This window comes from Lissotriton vulgaris, chromosome 3_1, assembly GCF_964263255.1.
Source record: "Lissotriton vulgaris chromosome 3_1, aLisVul1.2, whole genome shotgun sequence".
NCBI classification, from domain to species: Eukaryota; Metazoa; Chordata; class Amphibia; order Caudata; family Salamandridae; genus Lissotriton; species Lissotriton vulgaris.
The window spans coordinates 2,015,075,099-2,015,102,173 of NC_141689.1; the positions used below are offsets into that span (position 1 = coordinate 2,015,075,099).

The 27,075-nt window shown below is 46.7% G+C and overlaps 1 protein-coding gene across 2 annotated transcripts in view; it reads right to left on the reverse strand.

Annotated features, from left to right (window-relative positions):
* CENPU (centromere protein U) overlaps positions 1–27,075 on the reverse strand; it is a 740,965-nt gene that overhangs the window by 434,887 nt on the left and 279,003 nt on the right. For both annotated transcript variants that reach the window (XM_086962486.1, XM_086962485.1), the window contains one exon: positions 24,062–24,337. In XM_086962486.1, the coding sequence (XP_086818612.1) occupies positions 24,062–24,337 (276 nt within the window). The remainder of the gene's footprint in view (positions 1–24,061; positions 24,338–27,075) is intronic.

Consider the following 27,075-nt stretch of genomic DNA (forward strand, 5'->3'; position numbering starts at 1 on the left):
GATTGCCGAAAATTACCACCTCCGATTTGTCGGAGTTTAGCTTCAGACAATTGTGTGACATCCAGTTCCCGATAGCCGACATACCCTGGTTGAACATGTTGGCTTTCTGAAGCCCATCATTTTTGACGGCAAGGACCAGATCTTCTAAGTACAATCTTGCATACGATATTCTCATGCTTGAATCTTTACTGGTTGTTCGTCATATCGTCCACCTTTTCCAGTAGGGAAGAGCTGTGGAAAACAACAAGCTTCCAAACTTCTTTCCCAAACACTTATGGGAGTTCCCTTCGCTTTCTTCATTCGGAATAATTCAATAGTATTTCCAATAACTTCCTTTGAATGTAAAGGATGTACACTATAATGTTCATAAATTTCTTCACTTTTGGAGATATCCACTTTTTCAATTTGGCCACTTGAAATTTCGCTATTGTCAACTAAATCGATTTCTTCATCTTCTACCTACACATTTTTGTAGTAGTCATTGATTTTTTGTGAGAAATAACGTGGCCTTTTTTTCACTTTGCTAACATCTACTAATTCTTGCCATATTTGGGGGGGCGGAGCTTGCCGGCGACAATGGCGGACGCGTAACCCCATAGCTCCGTGTCGCTGCACTACAAAATCCGAAAATATCCTGCATCAGCTTACACTCAAACACTAAAAAGTACGAATTATAGCACCCTCTGTATCCCGGCAGCTTGTGGTGGCCCGATCTGCGCTCGGAGGCGCTGCGGTGAGGGCTGACGGCGGAGGGGAATCCTGCGACGAGGGAGGCCGCAAGCCGCGGCCTTGAGTGATCCTGGGGCCGGAAGACGTGCGGCGACATGCGGATCTTACAGGCGCCTGAGGCCGGTGAGAGCTAAGATCCTGGCGCGAGAAGCAGTGAACCCCGGACCTCGGGAGGGGGGAAGCACACTCCATCCGAACACCCCCTCCCCACACACTGCTGCACCCGGTTCACTGCTGAGCTCTGTGGGCTCCCCCCCGGGCACCGCCACAACGCCGGTAAGGGGAACACACAGGCCCATGACACTCGGGCCTCGGCAGCTGGATCTAACATGGGGGAGCCTCCGAAGATAAACCCGAGGCATGAGGACACACACATGGCTGCAAGAACGGCAGCAAGACGCCCGTAGTGCTCGCCCCGGGGCACCCTTCCCCACTGTAGATGCAGGGTCCATTACTGACGCAGCACATAGTGAGAGGTGGCGACCTTGGGGCCCTAAGACTGACCGGACAGGCCTAAACATAGCTTTAAGGTCAGCGACAACTGTAGCACTACACCTTGAAGGTCACCAGCCTACAGCGACGAGACTGCGCTGCGCTAAACCAGAGGGAACGCGACGGTTCACCTGACAAGCCTGGCGAAACAGCACGGCCAAAGTACTACAGCGACAAAGACCACGCCATTGCTGCCCGACCACCTTGGGGTACCCTGCGGTCCAACAATCGCGCGGAGGAGCATTGAGCGCCCTAGGCACCTGGGAGTGATCTGGAGACGACTTTGCACCCAACGTCTTGACGGACACGGCGACGGCGTCGCCCTTCTAAAGTCGATCAGCCTTGGCACCTTTTTGCGGCCCGGTTGCCGCGCGTAGACTACCCAACAAGACGTCGACATGGGGAAAGGTGACAAGACCCAAAGCAAACTTCCATTTGAGCAGCGTCGCACCAAGACCCCGGACTCTCGGGAGACGGATAAAACCTACTCGGCGAACGGAGAGGGGAATATTGACTATTCGGACATCAAAAACATGCTACTAGGCACGGGAAAAGGCCTACAAGACAGCATGGCGTCGATTGGCTCCAAAATAGACGCACTCACTTACCGGATGGACCGCATGGCGGAACGCGTAGACAAACATGCGGAGCGCATGGACATGTCTGAACGACGCCTCACTGAGGTTGAAGAGGCGCAAACAGAATTGGACTCCGACCACAAGAAAATTGGGAAACTTATGCAATCGCTCCAGGAGAAGACTGAAGATTTGGAGGCGCTTTCGAGACGCTCCAACATACGCATCACGGGGGTTACGGAGACGACACAGACTGGCATCATGGAAAAATTTGTCGAGAAGCTCCTCGTCACATTGCTGGGTGAGAACGTATTTTCGCCAATGTTCATTGTGGAGCGCGCGCACCGCTCGCTTGGCCCACGACCTCGCAAGGGAGCCCCGCCGCGCCCTATCATTGCCAAGCTCTTAAATTATAGAGACAGAGACGCAGCCCTCCCGGTAGCCAGAGATAAGAAGACACTACAGTTCGAGGGCTTGGAAATCTCCCTAAACCCTGACTTCACTGCGAGGGTACAAGAGGCAAGCAAACACTTTGCCCCATTTAAGAAACAACTTCGGGAACTGGAACTAGATTATGCCATGCTGTATCCTGCAAAACTACGAGTTAACCGGCAGCGGCATTCCCATTTCTTCACGGACCCTAAAGCACTCCAGCAGGCGTTAAAGGGATGGACCAGGGCACAGAGCACGGACTCAGTCAGGTAGACTGCGAGGACCAACGTAGCCAGTTAGAGGACCAAGAATAGCGCTGCCCTACAGCCGACATGTGGGGACACCGGACTCTGAAGGTCTACAACGACAGTATAGACTGGGCTAATGCCGCTGGAGACACCGAAGCTAACTGCCACTACGCCCCCGACGCTAAGGGCCGGCAAGGTCCTCCCAATCCTCCCAACGGAGCCCTGATACCCTGACGGACCAGTTTCTGGGTGAGACCCAACTAAATCTTGCGTTTAGTGGTGGATTGCCAAGTGTGGCTGTTATTGGCTGGCTTGCCCAGGCAGCTGCTGGGGGCGCGTAGTGGGAGAAAGACAATGGCTGAGATGTGCCCCTAAGGCCAGTGTGATATGCTTGACAATCAATGTTGGTAACTACATGTAAGCTGATGTAACTTCATGGTGCAGCGAGGACTAGGAGTGGGGTTGTCGACAAGCATTGAAACTAACACACTTGATTGCTGTCCGGCAACCTTGGCCCCCGCGCGCAATGCACCTTGAATGCCCGAAAGGGGATTCGACAGTTGAGGACCCAGTTGGGGAGTGGGGGAGAAGGGGTTATCAATGCGAGACCTGGTTGGGGTTGGTCTGCTGTGGGAGGGGGGATGCAGGGTTTTTGGGATGGGACAGTTTCAGGGATGTAGGGGGGTATGGTATCTGACTCTAGACATTCTACAGATTTTGGGCGCGAGAAAGGCAATCACCTTTAATACGCACTTAGCTTACCTTAATGGCTGAAATGGCCAATGGAAGCAACGCTGCACACACACCCAATCTCAGGGCCCTCACTTGGAACGTGCGAGGTCTGAATGACCACCGCAAAGTTAGGAAGGCCATTAGCTATTTACAGCGCCAACACATAGATGTAGCTTTGCTGCAGGAAACCCATCTCCCTATGACCAGCAAAATGCTGCACTGCAGTGGGCTGGAAGGTAATATAACAGTGGCAGGCTTCACATCGCATGCCAGGGGAGTGCTCACCTGGATAAACCCGAAGTCTGGCCTCTCCTTGCACTCTCTACATGCAGACACAGAGGGCAGATTTGTTATCTCCAGATGCACAGGGCCTAACATAGACTTGGTGGTAATCAATTCCTACGGCCCGAACTACGACTCCCCCGACTTCTTTCAAACCCTAGCCGCCATTGCCAAACAATATGACCCTGACCGTATTCTTTGGGGTGGGGATTTCAACCTGGTTCTAGACCCCGCTCTGGACAGATTGGCTGGCCCACCCCGCCGTCCCTCGATGGCTGCTCTGGCAATGAAGAGCATCAAAACGAGTATGAGTCTTGAGGACGTGTGGCGGTGCAGACACCCAGAGCAATGGGGGTATACTCACTACTCCGCATACCATGATATCCATACCAGAATAGATTATTGGCTGGCATCGGCCTCCGGGCTAGGGCAGATTAGGGACTGCAAGGTACTTCCCAGGACCTTGTCTGACTCACCGGTGCTTTTGGTGCTGGACATTCCAGGCAAAAAAATCCCACCCTTCACATGGAGGTTCCCTCCCTACTCCCTCCTGGACCCGATATTTAGAGGAGAACTTGCGGTAGCTATAGACGTGTTCTTTGAGACCAACATCTGTTCTGTAGACAGCTTCCAGGTAATCTGGGAAACATTCAAAGTATATATTAGAGGCATAGCAATGTCCAAACACTCAGGTGTGCTCAAGTCCATTAGGCAGAGACTGACCGACCTTGAGCGACTTCTGGCTTCCCTTGAGGACTGACAGAGCAGACAAACGGACAGTACGATAGGTGAGGAGATCAAGACGCTCATCGCTGAGTATCATGAGGAGGCAGACAGAGAAGTGATGCATATGGGGAAGTACGCAACAGCAAGAACGTATGGGGAAGGTGAGAGACCCAGCTCAGTCCTGGCCAGGGTTATAAGCGAGCAAAGGGGGCAACAACAAATTTCTGAAATAAAATCGGGAGGCGGGGAGGTGCTGACGGAAGAAGCAGACATAGCACGAGCTTTTAAGGCCTTTTATGCTGAACTATACAGGTCCAAAAGTGGAGACCTTGAAGAGGTCATTACAGACTACCTGGACCACATCAATATACCTATGCTGACTAATGCACACAGAGAATTCCTGATGCTCCCGATAGAAAAGGATGAAATCACGGAAGCACTGGCGAGTATGCGATCTGGCAGTGCACCGGGCGCAGATGGCCTCCCTGTGGGGTTTTACAAGGCCTTTCAAGACAAACTACTCCCGCACCTCTCCACGCTCTTTGATGATATTTGCGTAGAGGGCAGTATGCCACAATCCATGAGGGAGGCACTGCTGGTTGCGATACCAAAGCCAAGCAAACCACTAAACGAATGCAGCTCGTATAGACCTCTCTCCCTAGTGAATATAGACACTAAACTATTTGCTAAAGTACTTGCTAACCGACTGGATCTTCTGGCGCCTCGACTGAAGGCCCCTGAACAGGCTGGTTTCATCCCCAGCAGGAACTTGATATATAACATCCGCACGGTCCTGGGCACGATAAAACATGTCCGACAGGATAGGAAAGCACTGGCTGTATTCCTAGATATGAAAAAGGCCTTCGACTCAGTGGAATGGCCATTTATGCGCTTAGTACTGCAGCCGATGGGCCTGGGGCTGCCATTCCTCTAGATGATAGGGGCACTATACAATTGCCCGCAAGCCAGGCTCCGACTCTGTAACTTGGTAACAGACGACTTCCCCATCAGTAGAGGCACCAGACAGGGGTGCCCACTTTCGCCCCTCATATAGGCCCTGGTTGCCGAACCATTAGCTTGTGCACTCCGAGAATACCATGGCAATGAAGGCATAGGCTTCCCCACTTACAAGATAGTGGTGTCCATGTATGCGGACGACACTTTGCTGTATGTTCGTGACCCAGACAGCAATTTAACCTGAGAGAAGTGGTCCGCTTCGGAGCCCTAACGGGCCTGAAGGTAAACTGGTCGAAGTCCCTGGCCTTCCCCTTAACACCTATCACGCAGAACATTGAAATGGAATATCCACTACAATGGACTACCTCTACAGTCAGGTACTTAGGTATTCAACTCCACACCGATGCTAAGATACTATTCAAAATTATTTTGAATAAATAGCTATTTAATAGCAACCTCAGGTATTGAACTGTCGTCTTTACTTTAGAGAAGATATATCTCTTGAAAAGAACACATCAGTATTGGCAATCTTCCTTGTTGATTGTACTTTTGAGGCTCAGCCTTACTGATTAGAGCCAGCCCTATTTTGTTATTAGCAACTACAGGGGGGCGCTCTGCTATACACCCCAATAATGCCGATGGATTGGGCTCGATGGCTATCTCCCATTAAGGAGAAAGTGGTGGTCCTTGCATTACATAACATTGACGTAAGAGTGGCAGGGAATCTGTTCCAGGACGGGATAGCCAAAACTTGGGAGCAAGCAACAACTAATAGAGCAGATGCACCACTGTTGACCCGATTCCAGTTCCATAGGGTGCCTTGCGCTCTTTCAGACCTGTTGGGCGAAGACATGGCTGAGCCACCTGAGGTTCCGGAACTCACATATGTCATTAAGGCTCCTCAAAAACTACTGTCCAACCTATATAAGATTTCGCAGGCACACAGGGAACACACACACAAAGGCACGTCAGGCATGGCAAACTGATCTGCAGATAGTGATTAACGACAACATGTGGCGATACTGCGGCACTAACACTAGGAAGTTTTCCCTCAATGGCAGACACCGGCTTGTTCACTTAAAGTTCCTCAACAGGGTGTATTACACACCGGCGCGGCTGCGCAGGAACGGCCTCCGCAACAAAGCGGACTGTGAAAGATGCCACGCCCCGGACGCAGATTTCCTGCACCTGGCATGGCAATGCCAAGGCATATGGGATTTCTGGGACAAAATCTTTACTGAGATAAGCAGAATAATAGACATAGAACTCACACCTGACCCTGCGCTTGCGCTCCTGGGATACACCAAGAAGCTCCCCAGGGCCACACGGCAATTGGTAGACATGGGACTGCTCATAGCTCGGAGGGTGGTGGCCTGCTGTTGGATGCCTACACCTGCGCCTACACCTAAGCGTTGGGCACATGATATGTTATACTGCTGTACACAGTCCGAGAACTACAGCGAGCTGATGCCCCCTACTAGTCGTCCGAAAAACTTCTGGGGATTGTACCAGACGTACCTTAACAGTAACACTGACGTTCCCACCACAGAGGACGACCGGGGACTCTAGATTGCGGCTGCGTGGAGGAGATTGATGCATTAGAATGCGGGGCAGAGACTGCGACGGTGCTGTGTTTGGGGGGTTACTTACTGGGGGAGGGGGGGTTGTGTATTCCATTGGTGTGCATATTTGCGGATATGATACGATCGCCGCCTGCCCAGCTAAGGGTTGTTGGCTAAATGGCTGTGTATTCACCTGAAAGGGGATTGTCGCATTGTTGCTCATACAGTATTTGTATTCAAAGTCAGATCAGAGGGAGGGGGGATTGTTAAACTGGAATGCTTTACGTATTGCAAACCCAATAAAAATATTTAATATAAAAAAATTCTTGCCATATTTTCAGACTCTTTGTAGGACACCATTAACTAGAATAACTGCAGGTTTAGTTTTCTCTTTCTCTACACCAATAGTTTCAAGACTTTTAAAAAAAATGTAAAAGGTAAATACACAACTCTTCCTTTTAAGCCTCTTTATAAATCTGATGGAGGCAGCTTACCTGTTTTAGGCTCCATACGAACAATAGCTTGAAACGGGTGCACAGATTGAATCAGAATGGACTCATACATGTTTAAATCTACCAGTTCTGGAGGAATAGCTACCAACTCTAGGCTATTATGTAAAGCTCTAGCAGGCATTTTGTTCTCCTCTAATGTGGAATAACTATATATGCAAATATGTTGATCACTACCCAAATCGAAACAATCTTCCACCAACGAATAAGCACCAAATTCCTTCCACTTATCATTGCTTTCTTTTTCACTTTTTAAATACAGATCAACATTCCTAGTTTGTTCTCTATAGTGAGTACGTCGATAACAAATACACACATAGTTTGGTCTTTTACAACAAATTACCTTAAACTTCGTAATTTTGTCTTCAAACTTCTAAGTACTACTATCTTCCACCTCTTCTTCAACATCTACACTTATCAAATTCTCACTTTCTCTACACTCCTGTTCAGGACCAAAGTAACAAAACTATTTCATCATAAACTTTTTTTACATCTGATACTGACCCATGCAAAAGATCAGTGCTTAAGTCACTTAAAATTATTGTCTGACTTTTTACATAGTACAATCTTCTTATTAACTTCCGCATTGCTGAGTGATGTACTGCTAACATTCTCAAATGATGAAAAACACTTTGACACACTTTTCTAGAAAGACAAGCCAGAGAATGACCTTGCAAGCCAGTATTTTTCTCACTTTGCAATGATCTAGTCCTTGTAACATCTTAATCTTTTGTTTAATACTTTTTTTAGTATAATTTCGTAAGACATTTTGTAAAATATCAATAGACTCGTGTCATATACTACATATACTACTACAATCACATGTATACACTGGAGCTTATGTACGTCTCACTTGAACTTCTTCAGCTATCACTTCTTCCATATTTTTAAGAACCATCTTTTCTTTGTCAATTGCACAACCGTTCTTCACTTCATAAGCATGACCACTGGTATCAACGGCATGAACGAATGCATTGTTTTGAAAATAGCTCTCTTCAGTAAAAAAAAAAAGTATGCTTCCATTCACCCAAAAACGTTTTACAAAAATTAGTTTTGTTAATTAGCCTTTTCCTTTTAGTTTTGTTCTTCAAAGAATGCATTGGTTTATCTAATGTTCGCATTCTCTTTAAAACTAAAATGAACAATCTTCTTTTCAATTCAAAAGCCTTTTCAACTATACTTTCAATCTATTTTCTTTAAAAAAAAATGCAGATCTTCTTTTATATTTCTTGCCATGTTTAAACAAATGTTGTAGTACTCTAATTTTATACATGCATTTCCTAATTTCATTAAATTGTTTCTTTCTTCTTTCAACATTGTTTTTTTCTCATTTCCTGAATTTCTATTAATTTGTCTTTTTTTCATTTCATTCTTTTTCATTGTACAGGTATTCTTTCTATTTTCATCATTTCTAAAATCCTTTCCTCCCCTTGAAATTCTTTTAATAAATTCCTTTGTTCTCTTACCACAAGACTTTTTCTATTTTGCCACATGTTGTAGTTCATCTAATTTGTGCGATTCTTTCTCCTTTAAATAGTACTGTTTTCTTTGCTGTTTCTTCCTTTCTGTTTTTCTTGTCATGTTTATTCTTTGTTAATAATAATGCAGAATATCTGTAAAAAAGAATTTTACAAACAATTTAAGATTATTAAAATAAAGATATACATATATACTTACCTATTACTAAATAAACACTTTCTATTTTAAATGCTACAAAGAAATGTATATATGGTTTTCTGAAAATAGTTAACAATTACACCTGAGCTGCACAATAAGTGAAAAGAGCTACTGAAAAAATTACTTTATGAATGAATACAGCATTCCAAATGTAGTGCATGTATTATTGAAACTGCATGGTGAGTACTTTGGTGTCTCTTTACCTATATGAGTGGGATGCAGAAATTTGCAAGAGAAGTCATAGAAAGAAACAACACTAGTGCATAAGAATCAACAGAGGTGCAAAAAGAGGCAAAAGGTACACAAAGAGTAAAACAGGTGAGCACAGTAAGGCAATAGAGGTGCAGAAAGAAGGAAGAGGGGTGCAATAAAAGGCAAGAGATAGGGGGCGTGGCCAGGCGCCAACGAAGATGGCCGCCTAGGCAGCGAGCTCGACTAACCCACCTCTGTCCCCTTATAAATCCGGCATCTATCCGACCTGAGACGGGTAAATCCTACCGTTCCTGCCACCGGAGCTGAAGCGCTGCAGCACCGTGCCTCTGCCGGGCCCAGACTCCTCTCCGGGCCAAGGATACAGCTCCCGGACCTCCGCGCCGGACCAGGTGGCGTCGGACTGGAGTCCGGAGCTGGTGAGTCGAGACTGCTGTGGGACCCGGCTTGCGGCCTAGTCGCCGGAGAAGAGGATGCCGCGGACTCTCCGGACCGCCGAATGGGGAACCCCGCGAGGTGAGGGGGCGCTAAGTAGTGTGTGCCCGCCGCCCGCCTCACGGTCAATGTGAGGCGGTGACCCTTCCCCCCCGTGGCCCTTAAAAGTCGTAGGCCCGGTACGGGGCCTAAATAGAGGAGGGCTGGCGATCTGGTGGGGCCGCCTCGCGGGGAGCGCCTACCCCAGGTGAGTCTGTGAAGGGCCTGCCCCGGAACCACCCAAACACAACAGTATCGAGGCTGCCTGGGTCCCTGGAAGATAAGTCTCCACAAAGTAGGACGGCAACGGCGGGGGGACCCAGCGACGATGGCGGTACCCCGGGGGAGCCTCCTTGACCGAGGGTTTTAACTACTGAGGCTTGGCTCACAGAGGAGGCACCATATAGGGAAGGCCCATTGACGTCCTGGCACGGGTTGAGGCGTGATTCCAGGCCTGGAAATAGGGGGGGCGCCCCCTGTGGGAGAAGCTGCCCACTAAGCTGGCACCAACACTCCCCGGACCTGGAGGCTGAGGGGGAATTCCGGCGCACGACAAAAGGGAAGGGCACTCAACTGTTTCGCCACTACCCCTAAACATTGGCACACGGCCTGGGAAGGCCCGAGAGACTTGACAGGCGGTGTGGGTTGACCCGAGAGGGAGCGGCCGGTGCTCACTGGGCACTGCAGCTGACGAGTAAAAAACAGGAGGCCTGAGATTCCAGGGCGAAACCATCCAGACACTGGGTACCAACCTGGAGACTAAAATGGACAAAATCTCCATAGAAGTTAATCTCCTCCGTACGGACCTTGGCAAGACCACGGAAAGATCCAAGAACAACGAATCGGATATCAAGGTGCTTCAATCCTCATCGAAAGCACTGGAAAAACGTGTTAGCGAATTGGCACACCCGCACCGGCAAATGGCTCTAAGGCTTGAGGATCAGGAGGAGAGGGACCGTCAAAGCAACATCCGGGTAGTGGGTGTCCCGGAGGGAACGGAGAGGCCCAGCATCAAGCTATTTCTGGAAGACCTCATCCTCGCCCATCTTAAGCCAAAGCGCCTCTCTAAACTTTTTACAGGTAAAAGAGCTCACCGTGCGCCGGTCCCTAAACTTAAACCGGGGGCGCCGCCCAGGACGATAATCGCAAAAATCCTTAACTATAGGGACCGGGCGCCATCTTTCAGACGGCGAAGCAACAGGGCGACTTGCACCACGAAGTAGCCACGACCTGGTTTTTCCCTGACTTCACGCTTCAGGTCCAGCGGGAGAGGCGCTCTTTCGTGGGAGTGAAGGCGGCGCTTCCTGAACGAGGATTCAAGTACTTGATGTTCTTTCCGGCTAAGCTGAAGGTCATCGTGGGAGGTAAATCCTCATTTTTAATGTCACCGTCGGAGGTCCAGAACTGGTTGGACAGCGACTCGCCAAACGAACACGCGCAATCGGAGGGGGGAACATGGAGAGACACCCAGCTCACCTCCCCGGTATCTGCGGCTGAGAGGTCGGAGGTGGACGCCCAGAGCCCAGTGGTCATGGCGGTCCAGATCGGCCAGCCCCAAGTGGGGTTCACACCGGGACACTGAGGGTCGCTAAGGGAGGTGAACACGAAAGGTGGACCCTGCTGAACTGTAATTTATAACTTGTTTGTTTGGGGACTATTAACACACACTGCAGCTAGTGATAGCACTCTTAGCCTTCTATTCCAGTGCATGTTGGATTGTGTCTTGGGAATTGTAGCTCTGTGCACTAGGGGGGCAGGGGAGTGTGGTGGCTGGAGTTGGGGCCGGCGCACTCTTCCCCTACAGGAGTCCTAGCGGGAGGGGGCGTTCTCCTCACTCCCGGGTTGGGGTTGGGCGAAAGGTGCTCTGCTAATTGGGGTTGTCGGTAGTTTGAAATCTATGGAGCAGGCAAGCAGGGTGGGGGTAGTTGTGGTAGGGTGGCGGGTAAGTTCTACAGAGATGGGGGACCTGGGGGGTTTGTTGTCTGGGATGAGTGGGGTAGGAGGGGTGGGAGTAGGGGCAGGAGGTTTGGTGGGGGGCAGGGGGGACATTTGGATTGGTCACACCAGAATTGCGAGGATACATGTGTGGAAGATATAGGGAGTCACGGGGCGGGTGTTTCAATTAGCAGTGCGCACTGTTATGAAGTGGGATAAAAGCCTTAAGCTGATGAGCTGGAACGTCAATGGACTGGGGGACAAGCTTAAAAGAACTATTGTGTTGCAATCTGTTAAAAGACACCTCCCAGACGTACTACTATTACAGGAAACTCACCTACTGGGTAATGCATGCCACGCACTCAACAGGTGGGGATACTCCTTGGGGAAACATGCAGGCTTCACATCCGGGTCCCGAGGGGTGGGTATACTGCTACGTCGTACATTTCCTTTGGTCATTGACCGTGTAGACACTGACCCTTTGGGACGTTACGCGGCTATTGCAGGGTGCTGGGAGGGACGCAGGATAAACTTAGTCACCGCCTATATCCCACCTGGTACCAAACCCAATCATACCAGGACTTGGGCAAGTTGCTCCTTTCTCTTCCGGAGGGGCTCCTCCTGGTGGGGGGCGACTTTAACGCTGTGGTCTCTGGAATTCTTGATAGGCATCCCCCCCCCGGAGTACGCCTACGGGACACAAGTGGCTGTCTGACTTCCTTGAGGCCTTTGGTCTTACCGACCTTTGGCGTCTCCGCCACCCGACGGACACGCAGTACACTTTCTTCTCCGGCCCACGCCGTTCATTTTCCCGCATAGACTACTTACTGGCACCTCTGCAACCCGACATAACTGTCTGTGAAATAACACACCTAGAAAGAGAGATATCTGATCACTCACCATTGCTCATTCATCTCCCCGTCGGTGACAAACAAGAGGGTTGTATAGCGCTGATTAACGCCTGGCTCCTCCGTAGCGAAGAAGTGAGGAAAAAGCTCACTCTTTCGACTGAACGATACTTCGAAGGCAATGAGGGCACTGTGGACTCATCAGAGGTACTTTGGGAGGCCTTTAAAACCGTGCTGAGTGGGGAGGCCCTCTCTACCATTGCTGGCCGCCGCAGGGAACAAGAGGAGCAAATAGTCACTTTGGAGAGAGATCTCCTCGCGCTTATAACAGTGGCACAAACCGGAGGAGACCCGGGGACGATCCACCTGATGCAGCTCAAGGTGGCAGAGTACAAGGCCCTGGCCACCGATGCGGCTAGGACAATTGCTAAATATAGGGACGGTAGGGTCTACGACCAGGGAGACAAGGCAGGGAAGCTTATAGCCTGGCTTGACAAAAAGCAACAGGCTCAGAGAGTGGTGGCAGAACTCGAAGATAGCTCGGGGTAGTCATCACTGAACCCCGTGAAATAGTTAGGGAATTCGCGTCGCATTACCAAAGGGTCTATAGTACGGGCTCTAACAGGCCAGAGGAGGGCTCGGTTGCCCTGTTGACTGACATCCGTATGACCACCCTCTCGGAGGCAGAGGGAGATACCCTGGAAGCGCCACTTACCGCAGACGAGTTGAGTCGGGCGATAAGAGCTCCGTTCGGGGAAGGCACTCGGGCCTAATGGTCTGCCGATGGAGCTGTACAAGCTCTCGCCTGACTGCATCAGTCCATACTTGAAACGTATGTTAGAAGAATGTAGGGAGAAGGGCATTCTACCGCGAGATCAGCGGATTGCCATAATTGTGGCCATCCCGAAAGAAGGGAAACCAAGAGACTCCTGTGCCTCTTACAGGCCTATATCGCTGTTAAACGCGGAGCCAAAAATTTTAGCCAAAGCTCTCGCAAATAGGCTGAAACCCGTTCTGCCAGCTTTGGTCCACCCGGACCAATCCGGCTTTATGCCCCACCGCAACACCGCACTCAATCTCCGGCGGCTTCACGGGGTGATAGGACGTTGTCACAGCATCCATGAAGACGCAGTGGTAGTGTCACTTGACGCCGCAATGACATTCAACACGCTTGAATGGCTCTACATGATGGCGGTACTTCGGAAACTGGGTTTTGGAACCAGCTTCATTGGGTGGGTACGTCTCCTTTATTCTGAACCCCTGGCCCAAGTCTCGATTAATAATAAAGCCTCCGAGGTGTTAGCGCTCTGGAGGTTTACACGGCAGGGGTGCCCCCTTCGCCCTTAGTCTTTGCCCTGTCTCTGGAACCTCTGCCTGCATGGGTCAGGCAAGACCTCTCCCTGAAGGGGATACAATGGGCTGACGGGTGAGAAGACAGGATTTCGCTTTACGCGGATGATATCCTCCTATATTTAATGAGACCCCGTAAGTCCCTTATTGTGGCGATGGACATTTTTGCCAGCTTCGGGAGAAATTCCGGGTACACAATCAATTGGAATAAGTCCGTACTCTACGTCTTGTAGGGTAACCCTCCGCCGCCCCCCCGCAACTGCCCGATCACTGTGGCCACTGAGAGGTTCAAGTACCTAGGGATTTTCATCTCTAAGGAGAAGGCTACCAGGTATGAGAGGAATCTCGTACCACCCCTCCAGCACTTCAGGAGGGACTCTGCCTCCTGGCGGAAGCTCCCGCTGTCCCTGCTGGGAAGAGCGGCACTCTTCAAAATAATGGCACTGCCAAGGTTTTTATATGCCCTGCAAAACTATCCGAACTTGGTCCCGAATTCCTACTTCCCGTCCATTGAAGCCACACAGAGAGAACTGCTGTGGTCTGGGACGCCTCGTATTTCCCTCCAAAAATTGACCCTGGGTTGGTTTGATGGCGGTATCGCGCTCCCGGACATACGAAAATACTATTGGGCTGCACACCTTTCGGCCATCAATCAGGGCACATACTGCGACGGGAATGACCCCGGATATGGAATGGACCGGTGGCTCCATCCGGGTGGGGACTTCGAGGCTGTGCTCTACTCTAAGCCCAGTAGTTACCCACTCACTGGGCCCACACAACACTCGGTACAGTTATGGCACATTGTACAGCGTAGGATGGGTTGGGCTGATACACTCACAATGGCCACCCCGCTGTGGGTCTCCGAGAGGCTGGGAACCCTGGGACGAACCAAAGGATTCCGAAATTGGGACCTCATTGGTATTTCACGAATTAAAGATCTGTGGGGCCCGGATTGGGTGGTGTCCTTTGCCTCTCTCCAAAGCACTTACGAACTGGCACACACAGAACACTTTCAATACCTGCAGGTCAGACACTCCCTCCAGGCGAATATCCCCTCGGGAACCCAGCCCCCAGACTCCTTCCACCTGGAGGATAGACTTTTAGATGGCCACCTCCCTGAACACGCCATATCACTCACTTATAGGAAAATTGTCAACAACTTCCCAGACCTCTTACTGCCACTCAAAAGGAAATTGGAAGCTGATGGTCTGGAAATAGATGACGAAGAGTGGAGGACTGCGCTTGCTTCCCCTAAGGAAGTAGCGACATCAGCTAGGCTCCGGTTGATCCAGTTAAAAATTCTCCACCGAGCAAATTTCTCCGAGACCACGCTGCAACGAATGGGCCGTAGTGAGGAGGGGCTCTGTAGAAAGGGATGTGGTGAGAGAGGGACTTCTTTCATACCCTGTGGGAGTGTCCTGTGCTGCAGAATTACTGGAACCGGGTAGTTCGTTGCATGCGGGAAGTATGGGGGGGGGTGGTGCGGCTGGAGGCGAAGAGGTGCCTACTAAACATCTGGGAACCCACTGATTTGCCGCCTCGTGGGAGGCTGTGGGCTACACTGGGCTGTGCCATTGTCAAAAGAAATATAGCCGATAGTGGGGGGGCAACAACGCCTCCGAGACTGGGTACATGGAAGACAGACATGGACTGGTGCATGCTCCAGGAGAAAAATGTGTATGTGGCACGTGGATGCCCACGAAAATGGATTGAAGTTTGGTCCAGTACAGAGGCAATATATGTGATCCCCCCCAAACTGTCTCGGTTGACGAACCGCTCGCACTGTGAATTGATATGTGCCGCACTGTTGTGATTATTTGTATATGAATAATGTTTCTACTGCCTTATGTCTCCTGATATGCACAATTGAATATAATGTATCATTACTGTGATGACCGTCAAACCTTTATTTATGTTAATAAAAAGAAAAATAATAAAAAAAAGGCAAGAGATAAAGCAACTTGAAACAGGTGCAGGAAGAAAACAGATCAGTGCAGAAAGAACCAACAGAGGTGCAGAAAGAGGGAAGATATTTGCAGAAGCAGGCAAATGACATACAGAAAGGAGGAACAGGTGGGCACAGTTAGAGAGGAGAGGTGCAGATAAATACTGTGTAAATGATTGCATCAGTCCAGAAGTAATGCCTGAGTGATTACAGCACTGCATATGTAGCGACTGCATCATTGTAAGACTGCATGGTGAGTATTTTGGCATTCTTATAATTGCATGACAGTTGGGCCTAGCCCAGTACAAAGCAGCACACTATTACAGAAGTCAACTGTAAGTCACTGGGTAAGTACAGGACAAGACGAATAGTGACTGGCTAATTTCATGAGTGCAAACATACACAACCAGTGCATGGATAGCTATAGAAGTAGCAGTTGAAGTACTGCCTAGGTGAATACCTGAATGCAGAAGAAACACATGTGTGATTTGAAGACTGAAAGGATAGTGTGTAGGTAATGAGATGGCTACACAGCAACAGCCTAAATCATTGCATAACTGTAGGAGGTACTACGCAAGTAGACCCCTGAGTGATTCCTAACCTGCAAGGGTGATATCTGGGGGATTACAGAAGTAGATAGCAAGTGAGTGGGTGATTTCTTAAGTGCACAGATAGTGCCTAAGTGATTGCATCAGTGCTGAAGTAATGCCTGAGTGATTACAGCACTGAATATGTCGCACCTGCATCATCGTAAGACTGCATGGTGAGTACATGGGTGTTTTTATAAGTGCATGACAATTGGGCCTAGTCCAGTACAAAGCAACACACAAGTCAACTGTAAGTCGCTGGATAAGTACAGGACAAGAGGAAAAGTGACTGGCTAATTTCATTAGTGCAAACATACACATTCAGTGCATAGATAACTGTATAAATACCACTTTATATGAGCTTCTATGAAACCACACTTTTATACAGCATCTTCGCCTTTCTATCTAAAATTATGTGGCATAATTCAACTATACTTTTGTACAGAATAAAAAAGAAGCCTAATTAATAACACCTTATATGATCATCTTTCAAAGCACACAGTTGTGCTCCATCTTCACAAATCTATCTAAAATGATGTGGTATCATTCAACTATACCTTTCTGCATACTAGAATAAGGAAGCCTAATTAAAAACACCTTATATATGCATCTTTTAAAGCACATGTTTGTGCAGCATCTTCACCATTCTATCTAAAACTAAGCGGCATAATTCAACTATACCTTTGTACAAACTACAGAAAAGAAACCTAATTATTAATACTGTATGTGTACATCCTTCAAAGCACAGTGTTGTGCTGCATCTACACTTCTACTAGTACTCACAGTCTGGACCCTACCACAAAAAAGCAACAACAGCTCTTTCTTATACATCATGTACCATATAATGTATGACATATGAAAATACATATACAACTACAAACATACATGAGACAGAACTCCATGCACTCCTTAATATTTGTCAGAATCCACCTCCAAACTTAAAGGACCAGCTACAATTATCTGGTATAGTACAAATATACATATCCACACATTAAAACAAACTACCATAAACAGTAATCCATATTCAAATATACACATACTATACAAAATGTATTTCAAACAACAGTTAACTGCATTTGATCAAACTATAAGAAACATCTCTACATTTAATAATGTATTTCAAACATTAAAATTCATGAATTTTTTTTCCTTTAAAAATAGAGGTAACATATAATACACCTTACAAATGTATAACTTACCTTCCAAATTGATTTGTAGAATATGAGATATCAGAAACTCAGAATGGATTTTCTTATGCACACAATCAATGTAACGCACTGCTCTCAGCAAAGCAAACCCAGTAATGGCAAGGATTCTCTCTCTTTTTCCACACAAAAACATGCAAGTAACAGATCACATTGCTTCCAGATTATTTCTAATTCTAAAACACATTTCTATTCGTTAGACATCTCAACCCCTCCCAACTGACTTCTAAAACTAACAAAACTCTAACCAAACTGCCTCTGTATTTTTTTTAGGAGTCGAGACTCCACCGTGCAGTAAAGCGATGGGACCACACATCTATACGGGAGTTCAAACATATACCACACATACATTTACCACTAATTTTTAATAATACACCACTTTTAAAGATAGCACTGACTTGGGAAATGTCACTGTATTAACATATTACTTTTACTTAAATTACAAAATCATACTTTAATGCCACCATTAACATTTAACCCTACCTCCATTCTGCTTGATTCCAGTTTCCATAGTAACGAGTCATGGAACACTCAACTGAATTGGCAGGTCACAAGTTCACTGTTTCTTAAAGTACACCACACAATGTTGCAAATGCAAACAGCAGGTGTGGGTGACATTTCCAAAATATCAGCATATCCTTTCAACTGTACCTTCCCAACATTTTTTACTAACCAATAAGAAGTATGCTGTTATCAAAAAAGTTAAATGCACCCTACTTTGAAAGTACACTGTTCTTAAACAGCCAATCATTTCACTTCTTTTTTTTAAACTGCTTCTAGTCAACCATATTAGATACCTCTCATTCTACCAAGTGACTACCTCAACTACATACATCTTTCCATTACTTCCAGACATCACTTCAAGATGCTTACAGTGTGCATTGTTGGGCACATCTATGTTTTTGGGTGCAAAGGGTATGCTGAATGCAGATGAATTGATAAATACCTAGCTTTGACAAATGTGGACATTAAATGGATTGCACAAAGAGGATTAAAGTTGCACCAAATGATGCCTCTGGTTAAAACCTCTTTGCATCTCCATTCCCCTGACCTCATGATTGTGCACTGTGGAGGCAATGACCTAGGCACATTGACTGGGGTAGGTCTGGAAATGCTAATGAAGGACACCTTTGCACAATTGATGTTGCTTTTACCTCAAACTTTCTTTGTCTACTCTAATATATGCCAAAGAGGAACAGGTAAAATCAATTATGAAAAAGTGTCAATAAAGCTGTTTCTGCTTATCTTAGAGACCATAGAATGGGATCCATATATAACAACAATCTACGTTTTGATATGGAGGGCATCTACAGGAGTGACGGAGTACACTTTACAGATTATGGATACAGAGTCTTTCTCAACAACCTAAAGCTCTGCATCTGCACTTACATGTAGTTACAGGAAACTCATAATAAACAAAAGGGCTCTTTTTAGAGCCACCCTATACCTCAAAAGTTAATCTTACCTATTAAAAACATACATTTTCTTTTATCTTCAATTTTGCATGGAGTCACGAACCTAACACGTTTACACTGGGGAGCCACCAACAGCTCTACGAGGAGGGCCACGCGGCCCCCCTCACGTTATTTATATAACCCCGGGGAGGTGGTGGTCCCCGGGGCTTGTTTGGGCCTGCAAGGCACCCCTCATTATTTAATAAATCGCACAGGAGGTGGGGATCCCAGGGGCTTTGTGGGGGGGAGGCAGCAAGCCTACCCCCCTTCAATTATAATTGCCCCGGGGAGGTGGCGGTCCCTGGGGCTGCATGGGCCCCCAGCAGGCCAACGCAAATTATAAAACTGATTACCCCCGGGACGTGGCCCACCCTGGGGCTTATAGAAAACGTGGCACCTCGTTCATATATTTTTTTATATATCGTTTGTAGCCGCGAACCCAACACGTTTACACTGGAGGGCCGCGCTGGACGGAATGGAGTTGCGACTTCAAGCGTGTGAAATAAAAAAAAGAATGCCAGATTCTTAATTGTTTAATTCTGCCTAGGGGACCCTATCCCCCCGAAGCATACCCTTTGGGACCGTGGGGCAAGCCCAAAACCCCCACAGTCCCAGCCAGCTCCTCGCCTCCTGCAGGAGCCGGCATTGCGTTTGGACAAGGGGAGCTGCTACTATGCAGCTCCCCTTGCCCAAAACCAATACCATTTTGCTACTTGGAAGCAAGAGCAGGTTTCCTGCTCTCGCTCCCAAAATGCAAAGCAGTGTTTGCAATGAAAGGGCGAGAGCCACCCTGTCATTGCAAACGAGTTCCCCCAGGACCTGGCCCACCGGGGGCTTTAAAACACAAAGAGCATGAGGGCGAGCTTTGTTTTCTTTTTCTCAGCCAGCTTCGCGACCCCAGCGCAAATTCTTACGTTTTTTTTAAATGTTTCTTTTGGCACTGGGTGTCCTTGTGGGACCCCCTGAGCAAGCCTGAGCAGGCCTAAGGGGTCAGGGTGTTTCTACCCTGCCCCCTTGTCTTGTTTTTCAACCACTTTTTCACAGTATTCTTGTGACTCGGTTCGACCAAGTCACAAGATGGCTGCCAACAGTTCCTGGTTTGGAGTGTTGACAGCTAATTCAAATTGAGCACGGTGCTCAGATATAGATATTTTTCATTTTTAAATTTCTCAGGAACTACTGAACGGATTTACACCATTTAAATAAATGGCTCTTTCTGAACTAAAGGCTACCTTTTTGCCAAATTTGGTGAAATTCCATTCAGCAGTTCGGGCTGTATCCTGTTCCAACTTTTCCTATTGGAATTACGATGGGGAAAACGCATTTTGGGACCCCCCCATTTTTTGCAAACATTCGTCAAACGACACAAAAGATAATGGGAAAAGAAAAAAACGTTATTTGAATAGAAATGAGATCCTAACTATAACTACCTACCGGTGACTGCCAATAGGTTATATATATATCTAAATATATATCTCTCTATATATATCCATATATATGTGGGACGAGGCAGGAGTTGCCAGTCAACGCCGCGGGAGGATTGTGCTAGAGGCGGGAGATAGGCCCCACTGAGAGAGGCCAGTCTCCACAGTATACAACCTTTACAACGAATCTTTTACCACGCACTACCATTACAACGCAGTCATTACAACGCAAACCATTACAACGCATTGCGCTGGGGGCGCTCTAGGATAGGGAATAAGTTTAATTTCCTATCCAACACCTTCCCTAGTGTCCACGGGGACTGGAGTTGGAATAGTAAATTAAACTATTCACTATCCAGCACCCCAAAGAGCTATGCGTTGTAATGGTAAGCGTTGTAAATACCGAGTTGTAATGGTATGCGTGGTAAAAGTATGCGTTGTAACGTCATACATCCGTCTCCACCCTTCAAAATTGCAAGGATTTCGGAGCAGGTCTCTGCTGAAAGCAGTGGAGAGGAGGGAGAGCCACTGTCCTCGAAGGAGGACTGCTGAAAGGTTACCTAAAAGTAAAACGACTTGCTGCTATTTGAAAGAACTTTTTTACCAAGCTGACTTGTTTGCACATAAATCAATTACATTTAATACTCTTTGAACTGACTGGGACATTTACTTCTTATTCACGTTTATCACGACAGCCAATTTGAGAAAAATAACACGAGGAGTATTTCCCTCATGATTGATGGAGGGATCAATTTGCATTTATTTTAACACAGTTTGTGACTCCAGATTGAAAAAGACAGTAATTGTTGAAACACGTCTCTGGATAGGTTTGCAGCTTTAAATACAGTTTTAATGGCTCATCCCCTCTGGAGTGCAAGGACTCTTTGTACCGGAAGGAGAAAGGTGCATATCTATATATAGCTATAAACATGTACATACATATAGATATTTTAACTGTGCCCAGGCATGAATGCAGAAGCCACAAAGTAAAACAAGGAGCATCAGATTCGAACTACGGCATAGCCTGACAAGAACAGCTAATTCTGACCTAAGTGAGAAAATGCTTCTTCAGCAACAGAAAATAATTATTAAACCAGGAAAAATCTGTTGGAAAAAAGACCATAAAGAAACTGCAGGTTTAGGACCACAGATTGGAGTTTTTTGCTGGTTTAGGACCACTGAATTGCCAGGAAGGCAGTGCTTAATTTTTAAAAGAATAAGTGCCAGTGCCAAAAGCGCTGCCCAGATGCCCACAGCATCGAAAAACAAAGTGACGGATGGAATGCTCAGTCATGTGCAAATCAGCCTTGACTGTGCTCCTCGTGGGAACAGTCCAGCCGGAACTGCCAAGCCAGGTCCTCATTGAACCACATTAGAGGCAACCCAGGACTGGTACAGGGTTGCTTGCGTTCCAGTTCAGGGAGGACCTGGCTCGGCAGTTTGGGCTAGCTTGTTCCTATTGGAGCTGGGTCCAGACTGATTTGCATATAGCTGGGTCTAAACTGAGGTAACATGGATTTCGCTGCAGGCTGAATGCTTAGAAGTGCCTGAAATTAATTCAAGCATTCCATCCATCACTGTTTTGTACGCTTAGAGGCCAGAAGCAGGGACTATTAAATGTCAGAGCGCTGCATATCAAGGCTGCATAGTCTTCAACCCACTTCATGCCTCTTTAATCCACTAACAGACACCCTATCCCCATTATCTCACCCATGCAGGTACCCGCTTTCTTCCTCTCCTCGGTTTTCTCGTGTCTATCGCTCTCCTTCTTTTCCACTTTGTGTGTTTTTCTCTTTCTTGCACTTGAGGAATGTCTGATTAGGAAAATGTGTGCTGGCCACCAAAAATGAGTGCAGGTGGATCCAACTGGCTTAAATAAAGCCCTGCCGGTAGGAGATATTTTCATGAACCTCAGAAAAAAGAAACTGAACAGTATTGTCGAAAAAACAGATGCAGAGCCAGTTGGTCACCCAGGAGAACATGTCCACTGTTTGCTCAGAAGCTCGCTACAGAGACCGAAACAAAGTTGTCTTGGTGGCAGAAAAAGGGACAAAGACACCAAGTGTATATACCGCAATAAACATCCTTTTACAGATGTAGGCAACAAATGGGGAAAACTCCTGGAAAAGTAAAAGGGTGCTGTGTCAAGATAAGATGTGATCCCGTGCCCAGGAGCTCTTCAGGTGACAAATGTCTACACAAGTGGTGACAAAGGGTGCTGGAAGGGTCCATCAAGTGTTGAATAAAGCAATATGCTATGGAGGCTTTAACCTGGGTGTAAGAGGACTGCAGCTTTGAGGCCACTCACTCCTAGCTCACCCGGGGGAAACATGGGAGAGTATTGATTCTATTGCATACGTTTTATTTTAAATCTTAACCTGAGAGTAAGTTTTTGTTTTTTTGTTTGAAGCACAAAAGATCTACATAATAAGAGAATGCTCACACCATAAATATAACACTCCCTCTGCTCAACTGCCAGCACTTCCTGATGCCACTTTCTATGGTCTGAGGAGGTCCTAAAGAGAAACTCACTCTAAAAGATGCCAGTGTCTACGTGCACTTATCATGGGGGCTCTCGTTTATTCCTACCGACAAAGGAGAATCACAGGAAGAAGTTTGGACAATAATAACTGGCACTTAGAGATATAACAACTAAGGTAAAACATTATTATAATACCGGCTATGTCCCATGTACATTGTTCAAGAATGAATGAGATCACCCATTAGTAATAGGCAATACAGTTTGCCGGTATTACCTGAAGGGAGTTTTGTTTCTCTGGTAACTCAAGCAGGCGAGGGAAGGGAGAGGCGAACCGAGTTCTTAGCAGTTCTTTTTAAAAAATATAAGCATTTCTTGCAAAAAGAACTGTGACAAGCAGAACGCAGTATTGACCTCAACATGGGGCAGACTAACAATACATTGGATGAGTGAATGCCTATTTTTGGAATACTCAGTTTACACTGCCAGCTTGTAACAATGCGCTCAAGCTGCGCAAACGGCGCATGTAATATTTAAATATCATGACATTTGCAGAGCATACAGCGAGATGGAAGGAAAGTTTCTGGAGGGTACATTACATACTATCATCATTTATTTTTTATTTTGATACATTTTTACAAATCGATCCAGTGACAGAATGTTTTAATTTCGAAATTTCCATTCACGATCCGAAATCATAAACATTCCTTTAAATTGCATACATTGATTATAAAGGAAGCTTCATTTGTTGATTGTCGATCGTGCTCTAGAGAAAGAATCAGCCCCCTTTGGTACCAATGAAGCTCATTAAGGGTGCATAATACATTCATTACATTTACATATTATTCAAGTCAAGAAGCTGAATAAATAGACACTGGGCCCAATTCACAAAGGTAAACTTACACTTTTGTGTGAGTTCACTGCGTTTAGGTATTCACAAAGGTAAACTTGAACCAAAAGTCGGTATTCACAAATGTAAGTTACTATTGGTAAAGTTAGACTTTTGACCTAAGTTTACCTTTGAGAATACTGAAAAGTAGTAAAGATAGACGTTTGGTTTAAGTTTACCATTGTGAATCTGGCCCATTGGTTGTAATTACAGGTCCTTTTATGGGTCTCAACAACAGCCTAATTGAAAGGAAAAAGTGACTTAATTTTTACTAAGCAAATACAGAGTCAATGCTGATTGAGTGAAGGTTGTCACCATAATGTAGTAAATTAGAACATACCATAGTCTCGGTTGGCGACATTGATGGACTTGATTGGTGCTCTATTTTATTCTCAGAAGGAAGTCCTGGTGCTGGTGTACTTAAAGAGGATTTAGAACTCAATGATGCACTGGTGTTTGAGCCTTGGCTGCCAGACTCAGAAGTGTGCTCTAACTCCTCATCCTCGGAACAAGGATCATTATTTGGTAACTGTTTGCTTTTTGGACTTTTCCTTACTGATTTCAATGCAGAGGAGGGGGCAAGAGTCTTCATGTTTGCCGGCTTCTTGCTTGACGTCTAAAAAGACACAAAATATTTGGAAGCAAAATCGTTATAATGTAAACTTCAAATGAACATATATAGTGGGAGGGAGTCTCAAACACCACCAGCCCAGCAAGTGCCATTTAATGTCTAAAGTCTATAAAAGCACAAATGTCAAACTTAAGAGCTGGTTAATATCACCCAATATCAGTGAACTTACAACAAAGGCCTAATGCGGCTCAGACCGCAGGCTAGCCTGCACAACTAGTTGCGGGTATGTGGAAAGCCCACAAGAATTACTCAGAATAAAATAACAGGTACTAGAAAGCAAGAAATTGTCTGTAGTATTCTAGCATACTGTTTATGCTTTGCATGTTATCTCCCTCTTTACTCTAGCTTGTAGAATGTTTACAGCTATGATGCAGAGTAGAATGTGGGGCTCTGTGGGCTGTGGATGACAGTTTGCTTTGGGCTGAGCATCAGGCTAGATGTTCCTGGTGGGGTGTTATTACCATCTTAACTACTTGATTACAAATAAGCATCTCTACATCATCTTCTGTGTGGACCTCATCACTACAATATTATTGGCGACGATCCTGTTAAAAGAACCTACTTCTGCTACCTCTACTTGGATTTACAAACAAAAAGGAAACCTTTACATTACTTTTAAAAAGCTAAAGGCGCAGCTTACAGCAACTAGAGATGGCGCAGTTTTCAACAAGATGTCACAACAAGCGTGACCTACACGAATCAAATGAAGAAACTAAGGAACATAAGGAGCCAAAAACCAAGGAGCCACTAAGGGAACATCAGCACGCTTTAAAGCCCCACCAGTGTCCTTCAGATCGGACAGCCCTGCCCAAGCGTGTTATGCGTGGCTCACCTGGACATTCAACAAGAGTAAGCACGTTTTTGTTCCTTATTTTTGTCTGCTGTAATGAAACCTATGCAAAGACATTTTTGAAGAGACCATTTCAAAGATTTAAAATGACTTTGTTAAAGACTTTGTTCAAATGTTTAACGTTGTTCAAGGACATGTGATTTGAACAAATTGAAATTTTGAAGATTACATAAAGTCCTTGTGTTTAACGCGGATTCATCTGATTTAAAAGCTAAACTCTCACTAATTCAAATTCATGGCACAAGGTTATTTTTCCCTGGAATCGTCTGACAAACACTGAAACAGGGAGCCTCTGCCAGATTTTCCCTAGCGTCTAAGTCACTTTGTTCATGAACATTTCAAGTGACAAACGCTGTAACAGGGAGCCTCGGCAAGACAGATGAATCCAGAAGAAATCCATGTCTCTAAGTGAGCTGCTGCCATGTTCGAGTGAAATTATTTGAAATCATTACTGTGAATTGAAGGGGCACTGCTGACAGAGACAAGTAATTCACCGCACTCTTCTGTCATTCAGTGGTTATTTCCTTGTTTGAAGAAAATCGCATGACGTCTCCTTCATTAACTGTAAGTTAGCTGCAGCTGCGTTTGTACTTGTGTGCACGTGCTCTCACCGTTTGTCAGAAGAGAGATCCTTCTGTGGCGCTGTTATTTTTACACTGATGACGTCGTGGAATCTCCATGTGTATTAGCGGAGATCCAGAGCGTCATCGGCTTCCAGTGTCTTTCCATCAGCCTGCTTTCAACCTCTGACCCGAGGCGTTTCTACGCAATGGCACGCAACGTAGAGCGGACATTTTGTTTCTCGGTTCCCATGGTTACGAATAGCAACCGCATATTTTGTCAACCACGTTTGCTTCCGATCATGATGGATAATTTACGGAAGTTTATGGTTAGTCTGCAGCTTGTTTCTGTTAACAGTGGTATTGCCTGGTTGTAACAGGGTCGGGACGGGTGGTCGTGAGGAATGGTGGAACCCTGATTGTGACCCTTCTAATCTACAGACTGCGACTCAGAAGAATGGTTGGGACGTAGATCAAACCGAAGAAACGTACACGAGCCCCTTTAAGTGGGAGTTTGGTGACTTCCAAGAAGCCCCGCCTTCCACTGACGTCGACAATCCTGGATGGTTGAAAACAGGGGAAGCCCTGTATGCGGCGTGTGACGTCATCGGCGAGCCGAAGGACAGAGGACGCGAGGTACACCGACCGGAGGAAAAAGACGAGGGAGAAAACCGAGGACCAGAAGAAGACGGAAAGCCAGGAGGCCAACGACCCTGTGATTCGCCGTGCCACACTCCCGAGGGAGGAGTGTGGCTTAGCCAGGTACGGCGGCGTTGGGCGGCTTGGGTGGGGAGAAAGAGTGCCCCGAGTGAATAGTGTAAAAAGCCCCTGTACGTTCTAAACCTCTGTGTTTCCATTCTCCCACCCTCTTCCCGCTACCCTATCCTATTACCGTACCTTCCCCTCACTCTGCCCCTTGTTCGTCCACGTGGTTCTCACTGGCGTGTTTGTATAATACACTGGCGTCCCTCACAAACACGGGAATCCCTTGGGTGCAAGCGCTTATCGGATATAGCGGCTAACGGCCTCCCTCTGTCCATTCTTTTTCATGTTGCTGCACCGGGAGACAAGAAACACCTAAGCCCGTAGCTTGCCTGGGGTATTCACGACGCTGAGCCATCCTACGTCTTCTGGAATCCGGGAAACCTTCGAGCTGTAACCCTGCGTGCCCCGAAGACCACCACCACGGATAAAATTGAGTTTGCGAGGGAGAGACTTACATTCCCCTGTTCAAACCTCATCAGGAGAAGTTAAAACATACGCTAGCCATAACCTACATGCGCTCCGACCACTCAATATGGCCAAATGTTTAA